Below are 23,891 nucleotides of genomic sequence, written 5' to 3' on the forward strand. Positions count from 1 at the left end.
TTGCTCTATATGATGTGGATCTATTCTATACTAAGTGTTGATTGATGGACCGGTGTGTGCTTATTACTTTATTAGGCATTAATAGGGTATATGTTTACTTATTTTTATGATTAAAGTGTCACAACATTGTAACCTGTTTATGTAGTATTATACAAGAGCCGCGTCCTGCTTCATTTGTACTTCATTGTACATATATATATATATATATATATATATGTTGGGTCTTCCATTTCCATAATGGCATCTATACACAGGGAGGTTATTGTGTTCATGATCTATATATCCATCCATCTGGAGCTGCGTAGCTTCTCTAACGGCCTGAATGTTTCTCGTCTTCCTTCCTTCGCTCCTTTCTTTCTTTCCGACCTTTTTCTTGGGCCGCGCTTTTTTTTCTTCCATCCGTGATATTTTTTCTCTCTATTTTTCGTGTGACGACTCCCTCCCACCCCCCACCCCCCCCCCCCCGCCTCCCCCATCTCTCCCACTCAGCTTCCTCATTGTCTTTGCCTTGCCTCATTTTCTTTCTCTTGACCTTTACCCCTCTCCAGCGTCTCCTTGTCTCTCCTCTTCCACTTGTTTTTATTCTCGTCTCTAACCCGTTTCCTCTGTCCTTCACCTCTCATTATTGCCGACTTGTCCTTTATATTTCTCCTCTTTTCTCTTGACATTGACACTATTTAAAGCTGATGCTTGCCTCTTAAAAGTCATTGCTGCTTTGATTTCAGCCTCACTTACGAACTAAGGAACAAATAGTTAAACAATGACCTGAATTTAATTCCTACGTTATGAGAACAGTAAGGATTGTGCAAAAGAAGAGTAAGAATGTGTTTTGTGAGATTAGTTTACTAATAAGAACATTTGTATTGTGATGTGTTCAATTGTAGAATAATAAATCATGTTGAAAGATCTTCTGTTTGTCTCGTTCCAAGTCAAACATTTATCTTTTATCTTATTTAGTTACAACTAATCCGTAAGGAAGAACTACTTTGTGCGGTACAACCTCTCAATCTTGTGCATTTGAAAACGTTCAATAAAATTTAAAAAAAGGAAACAGCTGTGTGTGAACCGACTCCTGCTCCTTTTATTCGGGAATTTTGAGGACAAATTTATTTTAAACCAAAACCGGAAAATAAAAAGAAGGCTTCATCTGCCTGCGCCATGGCAACAACAATGAGCAGACTCCGTGCAACGACAGCATCGATCTGATCCCGTGCCCCCGAGCAAAGGAGGAAGTGTACAAAGAACTCGTAGATCTGATTGAAGGCTTCTCAGAGGTGGTTGATGATGACGATCACCAGTTTCCATCCGTATTGACAGCTGTAGCTAATTAAGCTAACATTAACTTAATTGGCTCATTTGCCTCTGACAATTTCACGTTTCCAGCTGACTTGTTTTAAAAACAGATTAATCAGATGTGGTTTCCCCATCGCACTTTTGGACCGTAAATAAGTTCTGATGCAGACAAACGTTCACGAGTCGACATGAAAACCAAACTTTTGCAATGCAATTAACAGAAGTAAAAAGTTCTCGTCTTATTTAGCCACCTGTTAGCAACTTTTTTTTTAATGAAAAAAAACAATAAAATCCTGAGGGCTTGTTTTAAGGAGGACTGGACTGGACCCAGAGCTTCATGTCAAAGTCAGCTGGACTGCAAACGTCCCCAAAACAATGAGGAGCAGAGCGAAGCTACCAACATTAGCTTAGCCTAACCCTTCAATTTAATGAGATTAACATCTACATAGAATACTGCAGTATAAACTGCATTTTGGCAATGATTTCTTCAAACCCTTTTTTGCCTTTCTGTGTTTGTTTTTTCTCAAAAAATGCTGACGAAACACAAAAGCTCCTATTTCTTAATGTTTGTCATCCACACAAGCTCCAAAAGCTCGACGTGGTGGGAGGGGTCACGGTTTCTACGGTGACATGAATGTAGATGGATGGCTGTGTTGTCATTGCTTGTGACACTCCAGGCTCTCTCCACTAGCGGGCCTGCTAGCGAAAGAAGCTAGCCGCTGTTGAAGATGCGAACGAAAAGGATGGAGGGAGGATGAAGGCTGGAGTGAACGACAGCAGGATACCGAGGCACACTGGAGAGAGAGAGAGAGAGAGAGAGAGAGAGAGAGAGAGAGCAAAAGAATCTCTTATTTCTTTCCTTCAGTGGATCTTAAAAACGCTGAAGAGGGGAGCATGACGGAGGAGCTTATTGGATTTATTTCACACTATCTTTCTTTCTCGTGCAGTTCCTCTCTCTCTCTCTCTCTCTCTCTCTCTCTCTCTCGCAGCCATACACACATTTTCATTAAGTAAACATATTAGACACACTTTCACACCGTGAGACATGCGCCTTCACAATTGAGACGCATCGCGTTCACCGTGTCGCCCCTTCGTTCGCTCGCCACTTCCTCCCTCCCCCGATTGATCAATCGCACTGTCGGTCCTTCACTCAATCAGTGTCCAACACACACACACACACACAAACAGCCTGACACACATTTTCATTATGCTCGCACATTAGAAACGCTTCCACGTGATCACTGACCTTGTGTCTTCCTCAGACATGCGTCATTGTGCACCATGCACGCTTTAACCTCAACAAACTTTTCTCAAAATGCAGATACAAATGTGTTCTTTGGAATCAAAAGTTTGGCCAGTGATGATTTTTTTTACAAGACGTTTGTGGAGCGTTTCCAGTGGCTGTGTCTGTGGATGTCTCAGTAATAAATCACAGTTTTGACATGTTAGAATCACGCCAGAGTCGTGCCACATCCCCCATATGTCCGCTCTCTGCCCTCAAGTCTTTCCCATCTGGTGAAAACCACCCAACAACACACTGAGATCCTCACAAACACTGAAGGCAGAGCCAAAGAACGCTGTGATATTTGATTGACAGTCAGTCTTTGATGCTGTTTCTGCCCTGATTGGGTCTCACGTTCCCACTCTGAATGTTTGAGGTGTCGTCAGTCATCCTGCACTTCCTCTTCCTCCTCTCTCTCTTCCTCCAAACAGTTCATCTTCCATACTATAATTTCTCATTTTTTTATATTTTTCCTTCGATTTCTTCCTCTTGTCTTGCCTTCCCTCCTCCTCCTCCTCCTCCTCCTCCTCCTCCTCCTCCTCCTCCTCCTCCTCCTCCTCCTCCTCCTCTTCCTCTCAGACTCTGAGCATCGGCCAGAGGCGTGAAAAGGTTCCAGCTCACTGAGCAGAAACCCTGCAATCCTCCTCCTCCTCTTCCTCTCCGCTTTGAGAACAACCCCCCAGTCATCCTCTCCTCTTCCTCCTTGTACAGCCAATAACCGAGAGAAGACGACAGTGAAACGTGCAATAAGAGAGAGACAAAGGACCAGAGACAAAGGACCGGAGACAAAGGACGGGACACGTCGGTGATTTTGAGACCATGAATAAATACTGAATCTTTCAGAGTCAGCGGTCTACGACACTTCTGTTCAAACAGACTACTTCTTCTTTTAACACAAGGAGGAAAGTATTTCTGTTTTTTTCATGTAAAAAGTTGTTCTATGAGGATGGAAACTCACCGCGGGGGACAATCTGCGTGGCGTCTTCACAATAAAGGGCACTATGAGTTGAACACTAGTGACCTGGAGGCTTGCGTCAATGACATCATGTTATGATGGATTAACGGTAGCATTAGGGAGGCATTCTGAACCCACTGCAGGTATGGACTCCACCAACGCTGAAAACTGCTTTATGCAAAGACTAAAACAGTCCAAAACAGGGTTTTGGACTGTTTTGTATTTCTTCATTTTTGTTATTATTATTATTCTTTCACTATTATTATTGTTATAAAAATAACTTTTATCAGAGACAGGGACAGGTGGTGCATTCACACAATACACACAAGAAACACACTGTTTCTAGCCGGAATCCAGCATCTCTCCCAAATCTTAGCAAAACTTTTGCCCCAACCGCCTTTAATTCTTCCTCCAACAGACTCTCTCCCCCCTCCCTTCCTCCCCTCCTCCTCCCACCTCTCCTCCTGTGCAGTCACTTCCTCCCTCCGTCCCTCCCGTCTCTCGACCAGAGGTGAAACGCTTCTACTTCTCTTCCTGAAGTCATTTCTATGTTAATGAGTCTCCTCGTGAGATAACGGAGGCAACAAGGGCCCCGGACACACTCACAACACGCACACACAACACGCACACACAACACACACACACCGGCAGAGCAAGTGAGAAGGATGATAGGACCTGTCACTGCTCTCTCTGTGGTGATCTGTTCATGCAATTATTTAATTATATATAGCGTAATCCTTCCCCCCCCCCCCCTCTCGCTCGTCACTCTCTCTCAATCAGTTTGTTTTCGGATGCTTGAATTCCTCGGTCTCCTCCTCTGTTTGTTTTGTAGTCTGTCTGACGACCCTTAATCCCATCAGCTGAACAGCCAGCCGCCCCCGTCAGTCCGCTTGTCCCTCACTCACGTCTTTAAGTCACTTACGGCCTGATAAGTCAGTCGGTAAATCAGTCAGTTATGGCACTTGAACCCTGAAGCCGATTGACACCGACATACAGTTCAGACAGTCACCTAAAATAACAAGGACGTCCCGGTGTAACCGAGCACCGTTGTCCACTCGTCTGTCTTTTGACAACCTGACAAACACCCACCAAAAGTCAGAAAGAAAGAAATAACTCAAGGAATGTTTGTGTTTATGCAAATACCCGAACATAAACATGTAAAACTAGAAATGATAGGGGGGGTAGATGGATTTTTTTATCCCTGCAGTTCTGTCATCCTTTCATTTGAATTTGTCTCAAGTGACAAACAGGCGTTCATTCATTGCTGTTTCAACAGGAAACAAAATGAGCTTTAGAATAGTCAGATGTGTTCAGCCGCCTGAGGCACACGCACGCACACACGTGCACGCATTATCTCTCTCTCTCTCTCCCTCAAAAACGCCTCATTACACTTACACATGTCCATACGTGCGCACATTTGCACCGAGTCACGTGACGCAAACGGGCATCGTGTATGCGCGCAAACTTGCGCATTCCACGTGCACGCACTCCCGTGTGTTAAGTGAACTGTGAAGAGGCTGAAGACCGCCTTGTGTGGAAGCCTCGCTGGAGTGGAATCATTAAAAACGGTCCGTGGCTCTTTAAGTGGCATCTCTGCTTCTCTCCCGGGCGCGATTCTTCATGCATCGCTTGCCAATCTCTCTCTCCCTCTCTCTCCCCCTTCCACTCTCTCTCTCTCTTTCTCTCCCTCTCTTTAACTAATCAGTGCGGTGCAGGGGCTGCTGGCACCGCGCAGACGGGGGGCGGAAGGGGACGCTGCGCTCGGACCGAGGACAGCGCCGCGGCGCGCGTTCAGCACCGCGGACAGCGCCTCGGACGCGGCAGAAGCGGCAGACGCGGCGCGGTGCTGCACTGCTTAAAAATACTGAAATCTGCATTTAAAACCCACGGAGGCAGGTGGTTTGTGAACAGAACATTACTGTTTATATAAGACCTATGCCCCGATATAAAACAATATGTAATCACAGTGAGTTTGACTAATGGTGTATCCTTACTTCAAGAAGTAACCCTCCTTCTACCAAAGCAATACATGTTCTCTCCTCTGGAGGGAAGGACCCCCCCCCTCATGCTTTATACTGACGGCGTTGCGGTGGTGGGTGGGACCGACAGCAGTGACGGATACGTGATTAGCTCCTGAAGGGCGCTGTCAGCCACCAGCCCAATCCGAGCCAAGCGGTGCGTCCTCAGGCGGAGTTTGAGGAGACGCGCGGTTAGTTTTAGTTTGTGTTGGTTGGACCGGGAGGAGGAGGAGGAGGAGGAAGACGAAGAGGAGGAGGGCGACGAGGAGGAGGAGGCGACGGATGTCATTTTTTTCATGTGTACCAACAGGGCACGTTTCTCGGGAGCGAGACCCAGGCGGGTGTAAACTGTCCGCACAGGCTCCATCAGCAGGCGTCTGACCGGACCGGTCCGTCCCGGTTTGTGGTTGATCTTCGGGTGGTCAAGACAGAGGGAAGACGGCGGGTTTTCTAGAAGACATCACATGAATTCTGTCGAGGGTCGAATTTTTTCGTTGTTCTTTTTGGTTGCCTCTTTCAGCCCCAGCAATTTAAAAAGAAATACCCGTGCTGCGTGTCTCTTTGCTGCAGATGATGTGTGAGGGGGGAGCAGAAAACTGCATTTATTGGCCTATTGGTGGCTGAGCTGGACATCGAGGAAGAGGAAGGAGGGGGGGGAAGAAAAAAAAAACATGTCAGTGAGTCAACAGCTGGAGTGGAAAACACACGACGGATCTCGGTTAACGCGTCTTCCTCATAGCTGACGCATGGGCTTAATTCAACATTCGGTAAATCAGCAGCGCGCCGAGCCAGGAGAAACCCGACTGCACCGCCTCACAGGACCGGAGAAAGAGGACATCCTTCACCGACAGAACCCAGCGGTGAGTGAGGGGCGAGCCGCCTAATGGTGCTTCGGCTGGAACACGTTAGACACCCGCCTCCTTGTCTGTAGCCAAGATAAACAAACTAACCCCCCCCCTTTATTGTTGTTGTGTGTGTGTTTTTTAAAGATGGACTCCCCCAGCGCAGACCTTGGCTGTTAACTGTTAACAGATGTATTAGGGAGCTGTGTTGGAAAAGAAGAAGTTGAGAAGGGCGCAAGGAAGCAAGGCAGGAAGGGAAGGAGAAGGAGAGAACATCTCCGGTTACCGCTGGATAACGCAGCTCAGTCTCACCCCCCCCCCCCGGGACCGGCGCACGGGAGGAGGACGGAACGGGGAGGCGGAATGTGGCATCGCCGTTACCCTCCGCTTTGACTTGAGCGAGGGCCGTGTCGGGCAGTCGCGCGCGGGGGGCGGGGGAGGTTGGGGGACAACCGGTGGTCGTTTTACATCCAGTGTGTGTGTGTGCGCGCGTGTGTGCGGGTGGTGGTAAAAACCGGTTTTTGATGCGCGAGAAAGTGACGTTCCGCCCTCCCACCTTCCCGCCCTTTGCCGGGAGCCTCTTGTCGACCCAACGGACAGTAATAAAACCATCTATATGTTATTAGTATTAATCTCACCCCACCCCCCACATTTTTTTTGGAGTAGCCGTCTGTTGAAATCTTCATCTCCGAGTCTCCAAAATCTCGCGGGATATTAAAAAAAAAAAAAAAATTAAAAAAGGGTGTGAATCTAAAAGACAGACGGACACAAAAAAAAAAACCGGGAGCCGCCTTTATGAAGATGCTGATGTGTGACCGCGGCGTCCAGATGCTCGTGACGACGGTGGGCGCGTTCGCCGCCTTCAGCCTCATGACCATCGCCGTCGGTACCGACTACTGGCTGTACTCGCGCGGGGTCTGCCGCACGAAGAACAGCGGCGACAACGACACGAGCCGCAAGAACGAGGAGGTGATGACGCACTCCGGCCTCTGGCGAACCTGCTGTCTGGAAGGTACGTGATCAGTCTGACTGACGGGCTGTCTCTCCCTCTCTCCCTCTCTGTCTCCCTCTCTCTCTCTCTGTCTCCCTCTCTCTCTCTCTCTGTCTCCCTCTCTCTCTGTCTGTCTGTCTGTCTCTCTCCGTCCTCTCCTAGTGGGTATCCATGTGTGTGATGGTACTTATCTTTCACTGCCTCTCCACACACATGACACAAACATCCTGTCCTTCTCAACACCAGAGGAGCGTTGTTGTGCCCAGTGTGTGTGTGTGTGTGTGCATTTACCCATGTGAGTGTGACAGCATCCCATAATCCCTTGAAACTCACTTCCTGAGAATCTGTCCAATTCCCGAGCACACCCGTCCTTTCCCCTTGCATCATAAAATACAACCAGAAGATTTTTTGATCTGCTCTTGACGCCGTCACGCTGCATAAAGCTGAAGGCTAACAAGTAACATGGATCTGCACACACACACACACTTATACACACACAGAGTGTGGTTAGCAGTTTGCTCTTTTGAAGCCATCTTGTTTGTCGTGTCGTTTGGGAGCCAGTAAACACAGATGCAGGCAGCGTGGCTGGTGGCCCGTATAGGCCGGTTCTGGTCTGGTGTGCATTTGGAGACCACCAGAGCCGGGGTGGGGGGGGGGGTGGTGTTGGGGGCACCTGCCGATCCAGGAAAATGCTCCCAAATCACTTCCTGATTCCTAATTCTCACCCTAACAAATCGATGCCCTGCAGACGGACGTGCACAGTGACCGGTGAGAATTAGAGTCTCTTTTGACGTTTTTTTACCCGGTGCCAGTGGTCATTACAGAAGTTGGGACACTTCCATATTCGTCACACAGGTGAAAGGGCCGTTGATGTATCGGTGACATTTAAGCCAGCCAGGGAGAATGTAACGCAGCTTCAGCCTCACCTGTAATAACGGAAGTGACAAATTTAGTTATTGCTGCCAATCATAAGAATATTGCTGAAACGGAATATATTGTTTTTCCAAATCGCCTCTGGCACTTCTTGTCTTGTGTTTCATGTGCTTATTTTGCATCTTTTAATTATTCAAGTGAGATCATAGAATCCCCCAATACCGCTCTGTAAAATTAAGCCCTTGTGAGATGTTAGAGCCTCATTTATATGCATGTTTATGAGCACATGGGGACCGGTGAATGTGTCTGTGGGGCGTCTCTGTGGTGCATCACCGTAGCAAGATGTTTTGAGGTTGTAACATTGGTGTGCGTGCATGTTTGTGCGAGCGTGTGTGTGTGTTGCACAATGGCGCCTGGGCCTTGACCTTGGATGCATGTTGTCCTCTATATCTTTCCACCCTCCCCATTGCCTTACCTGAGGAATCTCAAGCAAAGCCATGAGATTCCAACATATTAAAATAAGTTTTCAAAGGTCAAATCACTTGTCTTCATACCAGGTGTTCCAGCCACATCCAAAAAACCTGTGAAGCATTTAAAAATGGCTCAGAACAAAACTGTTTGTATAAAATATTTATTGACACTTTGCTAGTGCTGCCTAATATGCCTGGGCTCCACCTGACAGAGCTTAATAGGGCTGGTCTCAACGTGATAGGGCTGGTTCCTGCTTGATAGGGCTGGTCTCAACGTGTTAGGGCTGGTTTAAATGTGATAGAGCTGGTTCCTGCTTGATAGGGCTGGTCTCAACATGATAGGGCTGGTTCCTGCTTGATAGGGCTGGTCTCAACGTGATTGGGCTGGTCTCAATGTGATAGGGCTGGTTCCTGCTTGATAGGGCTGGTCTCAACGTGATAGGGCTGGTTCCTGCTTGATAGGGCTGGTCTCAACGTGATAGGGCTGGTTCCTGCTTGATAGGGCTGGTTTAAATGTGATAGAGCTGGTTCCTGCTTGATAGGGCTGGTCTCAACGTGATAGGGACTGGTTTAAATGTGATAGAGCTGGTTCCTGCTTGATAGGGATGGTCTCAACGTGATAGGGCTGGTTCCTGCTTGATAGGGCTGGTCTCAACATGATAGGGCTGGTTCCTGCTTGATAGGGCTGGTCTCAACGTGATAGGGCTGGTTCCTGCTTGATAGGGCTGGTCTCAACGTGATAGGGCTGGTTCCTGCTTGATAGGGCTGGTGTCAACGTGATATGGCTGGTTCCTGCTTAATAGGGCTGGTTTCAACGTGATAGGGCTGGTCTCAACGTGATAGAGCTGATTCTTGCTTGATAGACTTGGTCTCAACGTGATAGAGCTGATTCTTGCTTGATAGACTTGGTCTCAACGTGATAGGGCTGGTCTCAATGTGATAGGGCTGGTTCCTGCTTGATACGGTTGGTCTCAACGTGATAGGGCTGGTCTCAACGTGATAGGCCTGGTCTCAACGTGATAGAGCTGGTTCCTGCTTGATAGGGCTGGGCTGAACATGATAGGGCTTCACCCAACATTTTATCTTTGGCTAATTGTTTCACTCTTTTAAACATTTTCGGCAAGCTGATAGTCTGGGCAATTTTCTATTGGATTGTTTGGGTTTTAAATTGTGATTGGATTGAAAACTGGTCTATGTACTGTAATAGTTGTATATTGCTTAAGAGCAGTATAATCTTCTTAAATACATGATTAGACACGTCTCTTATTTTAGAGTTGTTTAAGGTTTTTCTCTTCCTGGTTAGATTTTTCTCCTGCTTGCACTCTTTGTGCCATGCTGGGTTAAACATTTTTCCCGTGTTGCATGAATAAAACCTTTTTTCTTTTTAACAACCTCTTCTGTGTGGAGTAGTGGTGTTGAGAGATGTTGAGTTCAGGCTTCTCAGTTAAACCTGTGACACTTTACCAACTTTTAGTTTTATAGTATCGTGTATAACGTGTGCTTTTTTTCCAGTCTACGTAGTCTCAATATTAAATGTTGAGAACATTTAGAGTTCATACCAATTAGGAGGCCTTTTGAAAAATAACGTGTACACATTGTCTGACCTTTGTGACCTACATCCTATGAGCACAAGCCTGTTGATCAAAATACTGGAACTCAGGCTTTATCCTGCCTCCAACACCTCCAAATAGTGCAATAAAAGCATCAAAGTCATCCTCCCCTACGCGTCGGGCCTAAAAACACCCTTGAACATTATTGACCATACACTCTTATTGCTTAAGGTTAGCATGTTGAGAAAAGTCACTGTATAATATGTCCAAATTAAAAGATGCTATGCAATGACAAGCATGCATTGGTTAGTACGACTTTTCTTCGACATGCTTCACTTTGGATTCTTCTGACATTCTTTCACTGTGTGTGGCCTGTCCTTGCTGTCCTGTCTGTGTGTCATACACCGTGAAAATTGAAAACAGGTCTTTTTTAAGCCCCCTGCTAAAATAAAAAGGCCCTTATCTTTGTAACGACTTTGTCTATCTGTGTTGTGAAGTGGAGCTTCTAATAATGACCAGAATTTTTCTTGTCTGAACGGTAACCTTTTACTGTCTTCATCATGCTACTTCCTGTTTTTAACAAAGTGAAAGCACTTCCTGTTAAGTAAGCTTCTCAAAATAAACCGTGTTACAGAAGCCGCTTTAACTATATTTCTTATGGAATCAAACAAATAATCAAACACTTTACAACAATCTGGACACCTGTGGCTGTGATCTGGTGTGTAAACATGAATCAAGGGACCCTAAACGTGTCTTGGACCAATCTTGCTATCAGGGCTGCCCCTTCTTTCTCAATTACTCAACCAACTATTTTCTTTTGATCTTAGTTGACCGAGATTTCTTAAGCCCATTTGCCTTTTTCTACGCGCTTCCTTCTACGCTTTGTTTCCCCGGACGTTGCTGAACTCGTCTCAGTTACGCGGTGCTTTTGTGAGATTCTCTGAAGGGAAACTCCTGGTAGAGCGAGTGCTCCATGTACCAAGGCTGAGTCTTTACTGCAGTGCCCCAAGTCATGGCCCTTTGCTGCAAGTTGTCCCCCACCCCCCCCCCCCCCCCCCCCCCCTCCTTCGCTGTCTCCCTTCAGCTGCATTTTTCAATAACGGCAAGAAGATCTTGGCTGGTCGAGGACAGCTTTACTTGCTGCTGACATGAGAAGAATATTAATTCTCACATCGAGCGTTTTTTTTAAAGACAAAAAACAAATAGGTCATTATTAATGCGCAGGGTGTGTTGCCTATCAACTGTATGGGGTCAAAGTTCACTCTCCTATGTAGATTTTTTTTTTTCATATCTGAAACCTCATTATGTCTTGACACATAATGCGCCGCAAAACGACTTTGAACGTCAGGAGGAAATTGTCCGCATGGAAGCTTGAAAAGTTTAGTTTTTAGATTACCATTAAAAAGATGCATTGCCTCTAGTAGGAGCATGTGTGTGTGTGTGTGTGTGTGTGTGTGAGAGATGCAGCCAGACATAACCATCACATTCTGGGGGGCAGAGAAGGCTATTACAGGGCCAGATGGTGCAGGTATAAGGCTGTATTGAACACAGCCTCATTTACACACACACATGCTTGTAATTGAAAGAATAAATAGACAAATTCTAGGATATTCCGAAGCCACCAAATAAGCACAGCTGTGGGAGCAGCGCGCCAAGTTAACGCGCAATGTCAGCGCAATGTCAGCGCATGCACGGATGCACACGTGCACGCGCTCACGTGCAACAGACGCAAAGCCGCAAACACACTGACTCGTGCACAACCGAAGAGTCCTCTCCCCTCACCTCCGTCCGCCCATCTAATGCTTAACGCTCATTCCGGGTCCCCCGGGTTGTGACGGTTTTTCATCATTCATAAACGCTTGGTAGAGCGACAGGAAATGGATGTTGGGTGGGGGGGGGCTTGGCGTGCGCGGAGCTCGTGGTCCCCCTGACGTCGCCTGCACATGGCCTGTGAGGCATGAAGCGTGGTCTTTTGCTGACAATGTGGAACAAGAAGAAAGCCTTTGAGAATCATGGGAGGAAATGTAAAGTCATTCGTGAAATATGTTTGTTTTCTGCTGTGTTATCAGGAATCTTTTGGACCACGTTTGTCAGTTATTATTGTTGTTTTATTTTTGTATGCTCGCATTAGTTTTGCATCCCAGATACTCCCGCCCACATCCCCCCCCCCCCCCCCCCCCCCCCATTCGTTGCGTCCTTTTGCCTAAAGCCTTTCTGAATACCTGAGTCAGCTTTTGGACTCAAGTCCAAACCACGTTGTGTGGTAAAAACATTTTTGTTCCATCTGCCCTGTGAGTTTTCGTGCTTCTGAGTCCAGGGCAGTCGGCTCGGATGGGATCGGCTGCAAAGGCTCGGCATTATGCTGCAAACTTCAAAAGTCACAAAACAAAGCATCTGTGAAGGCTAAAATTTAAAAAAGAGACGGAAAAGAAAGCACACATGCCAACACCAGCTAACCAAACACTAAAACTATGTATGTCGATGTGCTTCAATAAGACCTTTACTCCCGAATGCATCTGTACACACCAACAGGTCCACGTGTGGTCAGCCTGGGGTTTGTTGCACCAAAGTGTGAGTCTGTGCCGAGGTGTTAATTTCCCACTGTGATAAACGAGAATTTCGAAAGCCAGGAAATGAAGAGCGGAGGGAAAGGAGGTGGAGCATGAATGGAGAGGGACCAGAACGTGCATGAATAAAGCTGGAGGGGAGGAGGGGGGGGGGGGGGGGGGGGGGAGGGCGGTGGGGGGATGGCGATGATGAGCTGTGCGCGGCCTCCGTCTCAGGTGAGTCTCCGGGGAGCGTTTGACCTCGCCGATGATCACCAGGTAATGGAGACAAGGAAGCGGCTTTTGAACAGAGGTGGGGACAAAAAAAATGATCCCCACAAGGTGGCTGCTGGAGGCAGGAAGAAGAGGAAGGAGCCAAGGAGCAAAGGGAGGAGGAAAGGGCTGTTTGTAAGAGTTAGGAAAGGAGATAAGGTGGCGAGATGACTGTTTTCCAAGTCTCTTAATTGTGTCCATGGTTTTAGGAGTGGGACGCCGGCGCCATGCTGGCAACGCGGCGTACACGATCACGTATGAACGAGGTGAGATGGAGGCAGGGTGGAAGAGGGGCTGGAGAGCAGTGAATGGAGAGGATGTTTTTGGAAGGAGGAAGTGCAGAGGAGGGATGATGAGAACCGTTTGGAACGTGGTGGCGACGCAGAGAGAGAGAAGAATTGAACACGGGGCGTTCGAGGAAGGAACGGAGTGAGAAAGGGAGGGAGGAAGGGAGAGAAAGAGGAGAGGTGTGCAACCAAGCAGAACCTGTCCCGTTCCCTTTCATCAGCCGTCACCGTGGAAACTAGCCTCTTCCCCCCCCCCCCCCCCTCTCTCTCTCTCCCCTTTTTCCTTCTCTCTTTCTGCCTAGAAAGAGGTAATCAGAAAGAGTGAGAGAGAGAGAGAGAGGGGGGGGGGCACAGTCACCCACACTACGCTGTCAGAGGCGCTCTGAGGAAACAAGCAGTCCAATTTGCTCTGCTTTTCGGCTTCCTTTCCTCTGCCTTGCTCACTCCTCCTTTTCTTCTTGGCGGTTTTTCATTTGACAAAATGCTTTATGTCCTGCATGTGTTTGCGTTGTGCCTCCCGGATGTGTTCCTGTAACTCTTCACATAAAGAGCAAATTCAGTTATCTAGAGCATACATTGCATTCTTTTTTGGAACATATAATATTTATATATATATATATATTGGTGTATGGTCCTGTTTGCCTCAACTGCTAAAGATTTCCCACGTAAAAGGCCCAAAGTTGTCCAACTAAAAGTGCGCTTCAAATATGTCAGACATTTCTGCTTCAAGGGGAACACCGGATTTCTGCCCGCTAACTGTTAAAAATAAAAAATAGGTTTTACCCAGTGCTGTAGTGCTAAAATTAGAGGTGAGTAAACTATGAATTGTGTTCATCAATTTAGTTCTTGACGCGATGCAACGCTGCGTCGTCTTTCTCTGTACGTCATTAATTCAGCTTCTCCATCTCCTCCCTCTCTCTCATCCTTCTCTGTCTCCCCCTTCTCTGTTTCTTCATTCTCTCTGTTGGTCCTCTTTCATTTCATTTCATTTCCTCTTCTCTTTCCTCTTCTCCACTGTCATGATTCTGTTCACCAGCCTTCTCTGTCTCTCTGTGTTCAACCTCCTGGTGCTTCTCCTGTCTCTGTGCTCTCTGCATCACTGCCTGAAGAGAATATGTTGAATTCAAGAGTTGTGGGGCTGAGGACACCAGTCTGCCAATTACACTGAGGACATAAGTCAAAGGAACATGTCATGTACCTATATCGGCATGAATAGACTATACAGCAGGGTTTTTCACATAATCTATTGATTTCCAGTGTATTTTGCTTACAGGGTGCATGACTTCAAATAACATATTGATTAAGTATATTTAGATGGAACCGGGAAGCATCCTCCTATCTGAAAGCACGTTATTACTAGCGTTTGTCCTCTCTTAATGCAATGTTGTGCGAACCAAACCGCCGATTGATCTTCTTCACTCTTACTTTGTGCTTGAGGCCTTTTGCGAGCATCTTTTAGGGAGTGGAAGCACTCGGTGGACTCTTCATAAACCGCCTGGTATCCAAAGGCTCATTAACCCATTCCGAGCAGCAACGTGCTTCCTGGATGGATCCTGATTGGAGGGCCCACAGACCACACAGCGCAGATGAAAATAACCCTGCACTACAGCCCTGATTTTTACCTTTATAGTCATCCTCAGCGTATTACCGTTACCTCAGCGTTTTATTGCATGTGTCTTGTTGTGTGTGTGTGTGCGTGTGAGTTGGATCAAGGTCAAACTGCTGGCCGGTTGGTGTCCGGGCGGTCGTGGCGCTCGGTGGCGTGTTTGTCTCGTTTTTGACCTTGACTTGAGGCCCTTTGTTGTTCCTCTGGTGAAGCGTTGGAGCTGTTTGGTATGCGTACTGCGTCACAACTACAACTAGAACAATACTGTTAATTATTCAAGAGGTTTTTATATTGAAATCGTGCAAAATTCCCTGACCTAAACTCTTCTTGGTAAACTAGGTGGGGAGGGGAGGGGGGGGGGGGGGGCACAGGGAACAAATGTGGAGGTGCAAAAAGCTAAAGTGAGATGTTGGATGGAGCTAAATAATAAAAGTGTGTCTGTGGCTCGGCAGTGGTAAGGAAAGTGTTCCACCTCTCGTCTGGTAGCGTTTGGACTTGCTCTACTACTGTTTTCATACATAACATTAAGGTGTGTGCGTGCGTGCGTGTGTGTGTGTGTGTGTGTGTGCGTGTGTGTGTGTGTGTGCCTCCACAGTTAAAAAACGGGCTGTACAAAGTAAATGTATTTTTGTTGCTTACAGGATATTTTTACAAAGCTGTGAATAATCTTTCTTATGGTTAAAATATTCCCATTTGTTCTTTCTAAACAACGTGTGAACAAACAACAGCACAAATAGTCACGGTCTGACACAGGATGGCACAGCAGCGTGCACGACTGCTCCGTTTCCCATAATGCCTTGCTGCGGCTGTGGTCGCAGCTGCCCATAGGCCTGGTTGACCTTTGTGAGGCAAATGTCTCCTGATAGATGCTCCCAGTGTGTGTGTGTGTGTGTGTGTGTGTGTGTGTGTGTGTGTGTGTGTGTGCATGTGTTTGTGTGTGTGTTGTGTGTGTGTGTGTGTGTGTGTGTATGTGTTTATGTGTGGGGGTGCGTGTTCATCAGTTTGCTCTTTATTAGACAAAAGTCTAAGTCTACCTGGAGGAGTCTACCTCTACTTTAGTCTTAAGTCTACCTGGAGGAGTCTACCTCTACTTTAGCCTTAAGTCTACCTGGAGGAGTCTACCTCTACTTTAGTCTTAAGTCTACCTGGAGGAGTCTACCTCTACTTTAGTCTTAAGTCTACCTGGAGGAGTCTACCTCTACTTTAGTCTTAAGTCTACCTGGAGGAGTCTACCTCTACTTTAGTCTTAAGTCTACCTGGAGGAGTCTACCTCTACTTTAGTCTTAAGTCTACCTGGAGGAGTCTACCTCTACTTTAGTCTTAAGTCTACCTGGAGGAGTCTACCTCTACTTTAGCCTTAAGTCTAACTGGAGGAGTCTACCTCTACTTTAGTCTTAAGTCTACCTGGAGGAGTCTACCTCTACTTTAGCCTTAAGTCTACCTGGAGGAGTCTACCTCTACTTTAGTCTTAAGTCTACCTGGAGGAGTCTACCTCTACTTTAGTCTTAAGTCTACTTAGAGGAGTCTACCTCTACTTTAGTCTTAAGTCTACCTGGAGGAGTCTACCTCTACTTTAGTCTTAAGTCTACCTGGAGGAGTCTACCTCTACTTTAGTCTTAAGTCTACCTGGATGAGTCTACCTCTACTTTAGTATTAAGTCTACCTGGAGGAGTCTACCTCTACTTTAGCCTTAAGTCTACCTGGAGGAGTCTACCTCTACTTTAGTCTTAAGTCTACCTGGAGGAGTCTACCTCTACTTTAGTCTTAAGTCTACTTAGAGGAGTCTACCTCTACTTTAGTCTTAAGTCTATCTGAAGGAGTCTACCTATACTTTAGTCTTAAGTCTACCTGGAGGAGTCTACTTCTACTTTAGTCTTAAGTCTACAGACATATGCGCGCACAGGCACCCGTTGTTATAATGGTAGGGAAACACTGGCTTGATGGCACTTTGTTGCCACCAGCACGGTTTGGCCCTGTGTGGTGTGTGTGTGTGTAGGTGTGTGTCTGTGTGCGTCGGCTGTTCGATGAGATCACTGGCTGGTCGTGACACTTGACACGAGTCTGAGCGACAGCTACTGACTCACCCCCCTCCCCCCCCCCCCCACCCTGATGCAGCATTTGGGTGCACAAAAAAAGATATGACGCATTTACATACACCTACACACACACACACACATTCTTGATAGCAGAAGCTGAGCTGGTTCGACTGACTGTGGAACCTGGTTATGTAACCGTTTCTGTGGCCTTATTTTATTAATTCTATTCATGTATCACACATTTAATATTGCAGCCACTGACTTACATTTTTTAAATAAATTGATGCGACGTTAACTTCACTTTCAGGCTTTAAAATCTGTGATTTGCTTATGCCGTGTGTGTGTGTGTGTGTGTGTGTGTGCGTCCAGATGTTTCTCATTCCACTGAGTCGTAGACCTCCATTACTTTCACTCACTGGCTGAATTTGAACACACCAGGACACCAAATGTGTGAAAATAGTCCCCAACAAATGTGTTTCATGGGCGTTTTTTAAACCTCCCCATCATGTTTCATATTTATTGTCATTATTAATATCTTCCCACTTATCTTCCACTTCCCAAAGTAAGGCATACATGTCGTACTGGATCATTTGAAGCGTTCAATGTAAATATAGATGCACATTTTGACGTTCTTTTAAAATGGTTTTTGAAGGTTAGGCGTCATCTATTTGCTTCATGATTTACATTTTTTCCAGAAAAAGTCAGAAAATATGAACGATTAATGAAAGTGTGGAAAGAGGGACCTTCTCGAACTAGAAGTAGAAGTCTATCAATGTTACGCAGATTATTGCTTAAAGGAATCCAGATATCTGAGAACATCTCTCTGCTCAATCGGAGGTTAGTTGCTGTCTCCGACTGCGAGGGCCGGGATGAATCAATTTATGAATGATTTTCTGAGTGTGGGTGCTGGAAAGAACCTCTTCATATGCAAATCGGCAATTAGGGTTGAGTCGTCTGTTGTCGGTCACCAGCACCCCCACCCCCCCACCACCATTCCCCCCCCCCCCGGACCGTTTCACCAGCGAACATCTTTCAACCGGCGCTTCCTCTCTCTTCATCCTCCTCCTTCATCTGGGTTTCTCTCATCCCACTTCAGCCCCCCCCCCTCCCTTAGCCCCCCCCCTCCTCGCTCTCTCTCCCTCTCTCATATCCCCTGGGGTGTTGACCACGTGTGAATGGGACTGAATGACGGGTGGGAATGAAGCTGCATGCAGTGTACACACACACACACACACACAGATGTGTGTGTGTGTGAAGGACTTGTACAAAGGAGGATGAGTCACTCTTTGCCTCACACGCTCGTAGGAGACTGCATCCTAGTCAATACTACACAAACACTCACACACACACACTCACACACACACACAAACACTCTCACACACACACACTGATATAAACAGGAAGGCTTTTACCAACATGCATAATTGATAGTGTTCATGCATCAGTTTAATGAGCTCGGTTGATGTGTTTGTGTACACGTGATGTCTGTACATTACGCACTGTGTGTCCTTTGTATTCAAAGCAGTAATTGTGTGTGTGTGTGTGTGTGTGTGTGTGTGGTGGGGCTTTTCATTGTCTTTTTGTCCTCACATCCCCCGAGGGCCACAGCTCCGTCCTGCTTTGTCCGTCATCTCTCTCTCTCTCTCTCTCTCTCTCTCTCTCTAATATTCACTTTCAAATCACACGTGGAGATCAGTGATTATCGATCGACGCAGCGCGCTTTCTGGCGCCATCATAATACGCGTTTTACGCCTGAATAGAGGATTAAGTGTTTAATTGCAAACGGAACGACTGCCTGATTAATTCGACCTGGTGAGAGGGGAGGGCTTCCCGTTTTAAATCGGCCCGACTGATTGGTCGGTTTTCTCTTCTTCTTTTTTTTGTTAAGACGACCGGGATGACGTCGAGTTGTATTATTTATGCTGAATGACTTATTTTCTAAGCAGCGAATGAGGAACGATGAATCACAGCAACAACTTAACATAAGCCCCCACAGGAAGGAACCGGATTCAGAACCTCTGTCCCTCGATGCCACTCAGACACCAAATATGATCTGATTCCCTCACGTTGAACCAACCATAAGAAGGTGGAAATGAATCTGTGTTTTCTTCTCCACAGGAACATTCAGAGGTGTGTGTAAGAAGATTGATCACTTCCCGGAGGACGCCGACTATGAAGCCGATGCCGCTGAATACCTCTTACGTGAGTTTGGTGATGATGATGATGACGACACATTTATGACACGTAAATAGCGACCTTTGACCTTTGATTTGTGATTCGATTTGTTCCACAAACAACCAACAAATGAATCATCCATTAATGATTTTTTTCTGTGGCTTTCATGCTTCTTTACGGGAACATGGCTCATTTTTCTAAGCTTTTGCACCCACGAACAAAAGCATCGCATAATATTATAATATTTGGAATTTCCTCGTCATTTATTTGTGACAGGTTTTTGGATATGCACAAATACAGCTGGTCACATTAATCGCAGTCTGCATTGCTGCATGTAATGCAGGCCTATTCGTTTTTATTAATCAGCTTGGTAGGCACACTGTCTTGTTCTTATTAAAAATGTCTGAAACTGGAACGTTTTATGGATGCAAATGGGACCCATGTGAAAACACAGCCCCTGAAATGATGAGCACTAATAGCAGGCACACCAACCCGTTCAAGATTAAAAGTCAAATTGATTTATTGCATCGGCTGTTTGCTATACTCTGCCCCCCCTTAGTTACCGTTGCTACGTCTGCCAAGCTTCCTGTTATTGCAGTTTAAGAAAATAAAAGGGGGGGGGGGGGGCAGATCTGGTGAATGTGGTTAAACACTTTCCGCTGTCTGTAGACCTTCTAGACAACTTGTTTGATCTGAAGAATCTGGTAAAAACAGAGTCTGAATTTTCACTTGATGGATCCAAACATGATATCACACAGATGGAAACCATGTAGCCATAAGATGCACCAGCTTCTGCTCAGAGCTGCATGTATGATAAGAAAGATCTCATTACATTCCAGACGGATGAACAGAGAGTGGTTAATGAACAAGAACAAGAGATTAAAAAAAAAGAAAGTAAATGAAAAAAAAAAATGGGAAAAGAGAGAAACGAGGCATTCCATTTAGAGAGAAGAAGGATAGAGGGAGTGTTTAGTGGAGCACAGAGCGGGGGGGGGTGAGGGTGGGGGGGTTACTCCATGGACGAAGAGAGAAAACGAAAGAACAACAACAACAAGAGAAAGGGGGGGGGGGGAAAGAGAAAAGAATTCTGCCTTTTGCATCGCTCCACTGAACACAGAGCAACATCCCCAGAGGCAGCCAATCAGATCACGGGCCTCCGAGCCGGCCAGCCAATGGGGAGCGGGGACCTAGTGACCGGCATCTCATACGGCCCAGGGGTGTGGAGCCGCGGGAGGGGGGGGGGGGGGGGGGGGGTGGGCTTGTGCGCTTCAGCGCACGGCGCCACTGGTCAACCGCAGCTGTCAGTCACGCTGCAGAAGAGGGATGATTTATATTCTGGTTTTAACTCCACCTGTGATGTACAGAGGGGGAGGGGGGGGGCACGCCATCACCTCCACCCCACGCGCCTTCTTCTTCTGCTTCTGCACCACCGGCTGCTCGCTGATATCCTTCAATATGTTCTCCCGTCATGTACACATATGGGGTTCTGACAAATATCTCGCGCCTCCCGCAGCCTCCCGCAGCCTCCCTTCCATTTCCATCATCCGCGCTATTCGTTGTTTTCGCCCTGCATACGTGTCAGCGCGCCTCTCCATCTGTCTTGTTTTTTGTTTTTTCTCTCTCTCTCTCTCTCTCTCCATCTTCTCCCTCTGCATCCGTCTCTGTGCCTCGCTCTGAAGAGAGGCCTCGGGATGCTGCTCCGTGGTCCGGATGCAGACCCGGTCCCCAGAATGTCGCAGCGCACTGGCCTGTGTGTGTGTGTGTGTGTGTACGCCCCTTGAGGCTTGTATTGTTTTTCTGAGACCTCGTGTATTTGTAATGAACCAATCACGGAAGGCCCCAGAAACCGGTTTTGTGTCCGTGTGTTCACCAGGTGCTGTGCGGGCCTCCAGCATCTTCCCCATCATGAGCGTGGGTCTGCTGTTCCTGGGGGGCCTCTGTGTGGCCGCCAGTGAGTTTTACCGGAGCCGACACAACGTGATCCTCAGCGCGGGAATCTTCTTCGTGTCTGCAGGTCAGCGGAGGCCGATGTCCTTCTCTTGCACATCGGCGATAATGTTTCTCAGAGAATTGTGCTACTGACGAGGATCTGTCACTTTTTAGTCCACATTTTAACCCTCATGCTGAACGTGACTTTGCTGTATTGATTGTTTCGTTTGCTGATGTCACCGATGAAACGTTTTGCGTGCAGTTTTATTTTTGCGATGTGGTTATTAGGATTTTCCTTTCCTTTAGTTTAGAAAATTGGTTCTTACCCTTCAAACAAGACTGCAAGGAGCGGATCCATTTCGAAAAAGAGTACTTTTATCACGTTTTATATTTCAGCTATTGCTAAAATGCTAAAACACTTCAGAATCAGAATAAATAATAAGAATTTAGACTTTATTAGAATAAAATAATTGTTCTTATAATGAGCCCCCAGTCCACCGGTCCATATAACTCTGTCACTGAGGCCTTTGGTGTGACTGGCTGAGATCATGTGTTCATGCCCGTGTCCATGACAACGCGGTTAAACACATCATAGCAGCCAGACCTAAAACGCCCGGAAACAGACCCACACGCGTCCGACCGAGGGGAATTTCTGTAATTCTAAATTTAACTGTGCTGCTCTTGAGAGCGCAACAAGGGGCTAGTGTGTGTGTGTGTGTGTCAGTCAATCCGTGTGTGTGTGTGTGTGTGTGTGTCAGTCAATCCGTGTGTGTGTGTGTCTCTAAACAAAGGAGGTGCAGCGCTCAAATATTTGCAGAAGAAGCCCGCGGGGCGTCTAAAGCACACACAGAATTGCCGGTGTGTGAGTGTGCAAATTTGGCCACGGCGGCTGATTAATCAATCGGCAAAAATACCACGATGCCGCTGTGATGCACTGCGAGGGTGTTAAGCTTGTCAACACACACACACACACACACACAATCTATCTCGCGGATGCTGACACTTGCTCTCCCCTGTAAACACACACACTCGTGCTCACACAAAGGACTGTGAAGTACTTGCTGTTCAGTGGGACGTGCAGGGTCCCATTGGGTTTTGTAGTAAATTCATGGAGCCAAATTGGTAATTATTTACCACAATAGTGTGGGGCTGATTCTGGTTAATTACAGCTGGCTAATTGTCCCCATTCTGTGCGTTCCACCACACTGCATCAGCACTGCATTTTTGGACTAATGATATGGAATAAGAGAGCCCAGCTGTGTGCAGAGATCTCTCGTCCTCTCGTCCTCATTTCTTGGCTCCGGCGTTATTTCCATTCACTCGGCGCCGCGCTAATCCGCCACTTTGTTTCATCTGTGACGCCGGCGGTTGGTCCCGTGCGCTTTGGGTCGAATTGAACTAAATCTAAATTACAAACTACGTTCAGTTTGGAGAGTTTGGGTTTCCATCTGGCACCGGACCAAAGTTTTAATTTGTGCCTCGCTTTGCTTTTGGTTGGATTGCACTTTATGAACACGGCGTGAGCACGTTGGCGTGCAGATGTGGCACAGCTGGAGAGCCGCTCCTTAACTTTGTTCTTTTTCTTTTCTTTTCTATCTCTGTCTCTTGCAGTTTATGGCGTGTTTGTCTGGATAAGTATGGAGTGCAGGAGTGCCATAATTAAGAATACACCTGTGATTGAGTGACAATAAATACATTGTAATGAATAAATATGTTTTTTCTTTTCGCCTTGTCTTTTATTTATTCCTCTTTATACTTTCATCTCCATCTTCCTCTATCTCACTGATTTACTCTTCATTATGATACTCCTATCACTCCATACTGCTTGCCTGGATGAGGAGGTCACGCTTGCTCCCTTTCCCACTTCCACGTCTTGATGTCTTTTTTTTCTTCCTCTTCAGGTCTCAGCAACATCATCGGCATCATCGTGTACATCTCCGCCAACTCGGGCGACCCGGGTCAGAGCGACAGCAAGAAGTCGTACTCCTACGGCTGGTCCTTCTACTTCGGCGCCCTCTCCTTCATCATGGCGGAGATGGTGGGCGTGCTGGCCGTGCACATGTTCATCGAGAAGCACCGCAAGCAGCGGGCCAAGTCCCGCACCGAGCTCATCAAGAAGTCCGCCTTCAGCCGCATCCCCTCCTACCGCTACCGCTTCCGGCGCCGCTCCAGCGTGCGCTCCTCCGAGGCCCCGAGCCGCGACGCCTCCCCGCTGGGGAAGGGCGGCTACACGGGGCCCGCCGCCGCCTCCGAGATGCCCATGTACACGCTGAACCCGCGCGAGGCGGGCAGCGCCGGCGCCAAGCCCGGGGGGGGCGGCGGCGGCGGCGGCGGGCTGCTCAACTCGGAGAGGGAGTTCCTCCAGAGCAGCACGCTCACCAAAGACTACAGCAAGGACCCCAACCGCAGGACCACGCCCGTCTGAGGGGGGGGGGGGGCAAGCAGAGGGGTGGCGAGGAGCGCGGCGGGAGGGAGGGGGGGGGGGGGTTTGTTTGATAAACTATGACTGTGAACTGTGAACTTTTAGCCTTTGAACTGTGAATCCTGAGCCCCGGGGTGGGGGGGGTGGGGGGGGGGGGGCTCGGTGTGTGTAGCAGGGTCGGGTCGGGACGGAGAAGTTGTTCCCGGCCCGCGTCGCTGTAGTACAAACACGTTCAGCCTGTGTGTCCGTTGAGTGTTGTGGTCACGAAGGGGCTCGCTGGCTTTAGTTGTGCCGAGATCAAAATCTTTTGGGGGGGGGGGGGGCGACTTCTCCTAAACTTTCA

The 23,891-nt window shown here is 47.4% G+C and overlaps 1 protein-coding gene across 1 annotated transcript; it reads left to right on the plus strand.

Annotated features, from left to right (window-relative positions):
• The first annotated feature begins 5,631 nt into the window (after positions 1–5,631).
• On the plus strand, positions 5,632–23,551 carry cacng3b (calcium channel, voltage-dependent, gamma subunit 3b). Its single transcript, XM_062565939.1, has 5 exons — positions 5,632–6,408; positions 6,538–7,402; positions 19,141–19,224; positions 21,071–21,211; positions 23,028–23,551. The coding sequence occupies exons 2-5, from the start codon at positions 7,186–7,188 to the stop codon at positions 23,549–23,551; spliced, it is 966 nt and encodes a 321-aa protein (XP_062421923.1). The 5' UTR covers positions 5,632–6,408; positions 6,538–7,185.
• The last annotated feature ends 340 nt before the right edge of the window (positions 23,552–23,891 follow it).

Source organism: Pungitius pungitius, chromosome 12 (assembly GCF_949316345.1).
Source record: "Pungitius pungitius chromosome 12, fPunPun2.1, whole genome shotgun sequence".
NCBI classification, from domain to species: Eukaryota; Metazoa; Chordata; class Actinopteri; order Perciformes; family Gasterosteidae; genus Pungitius; species Pungitius pungitius.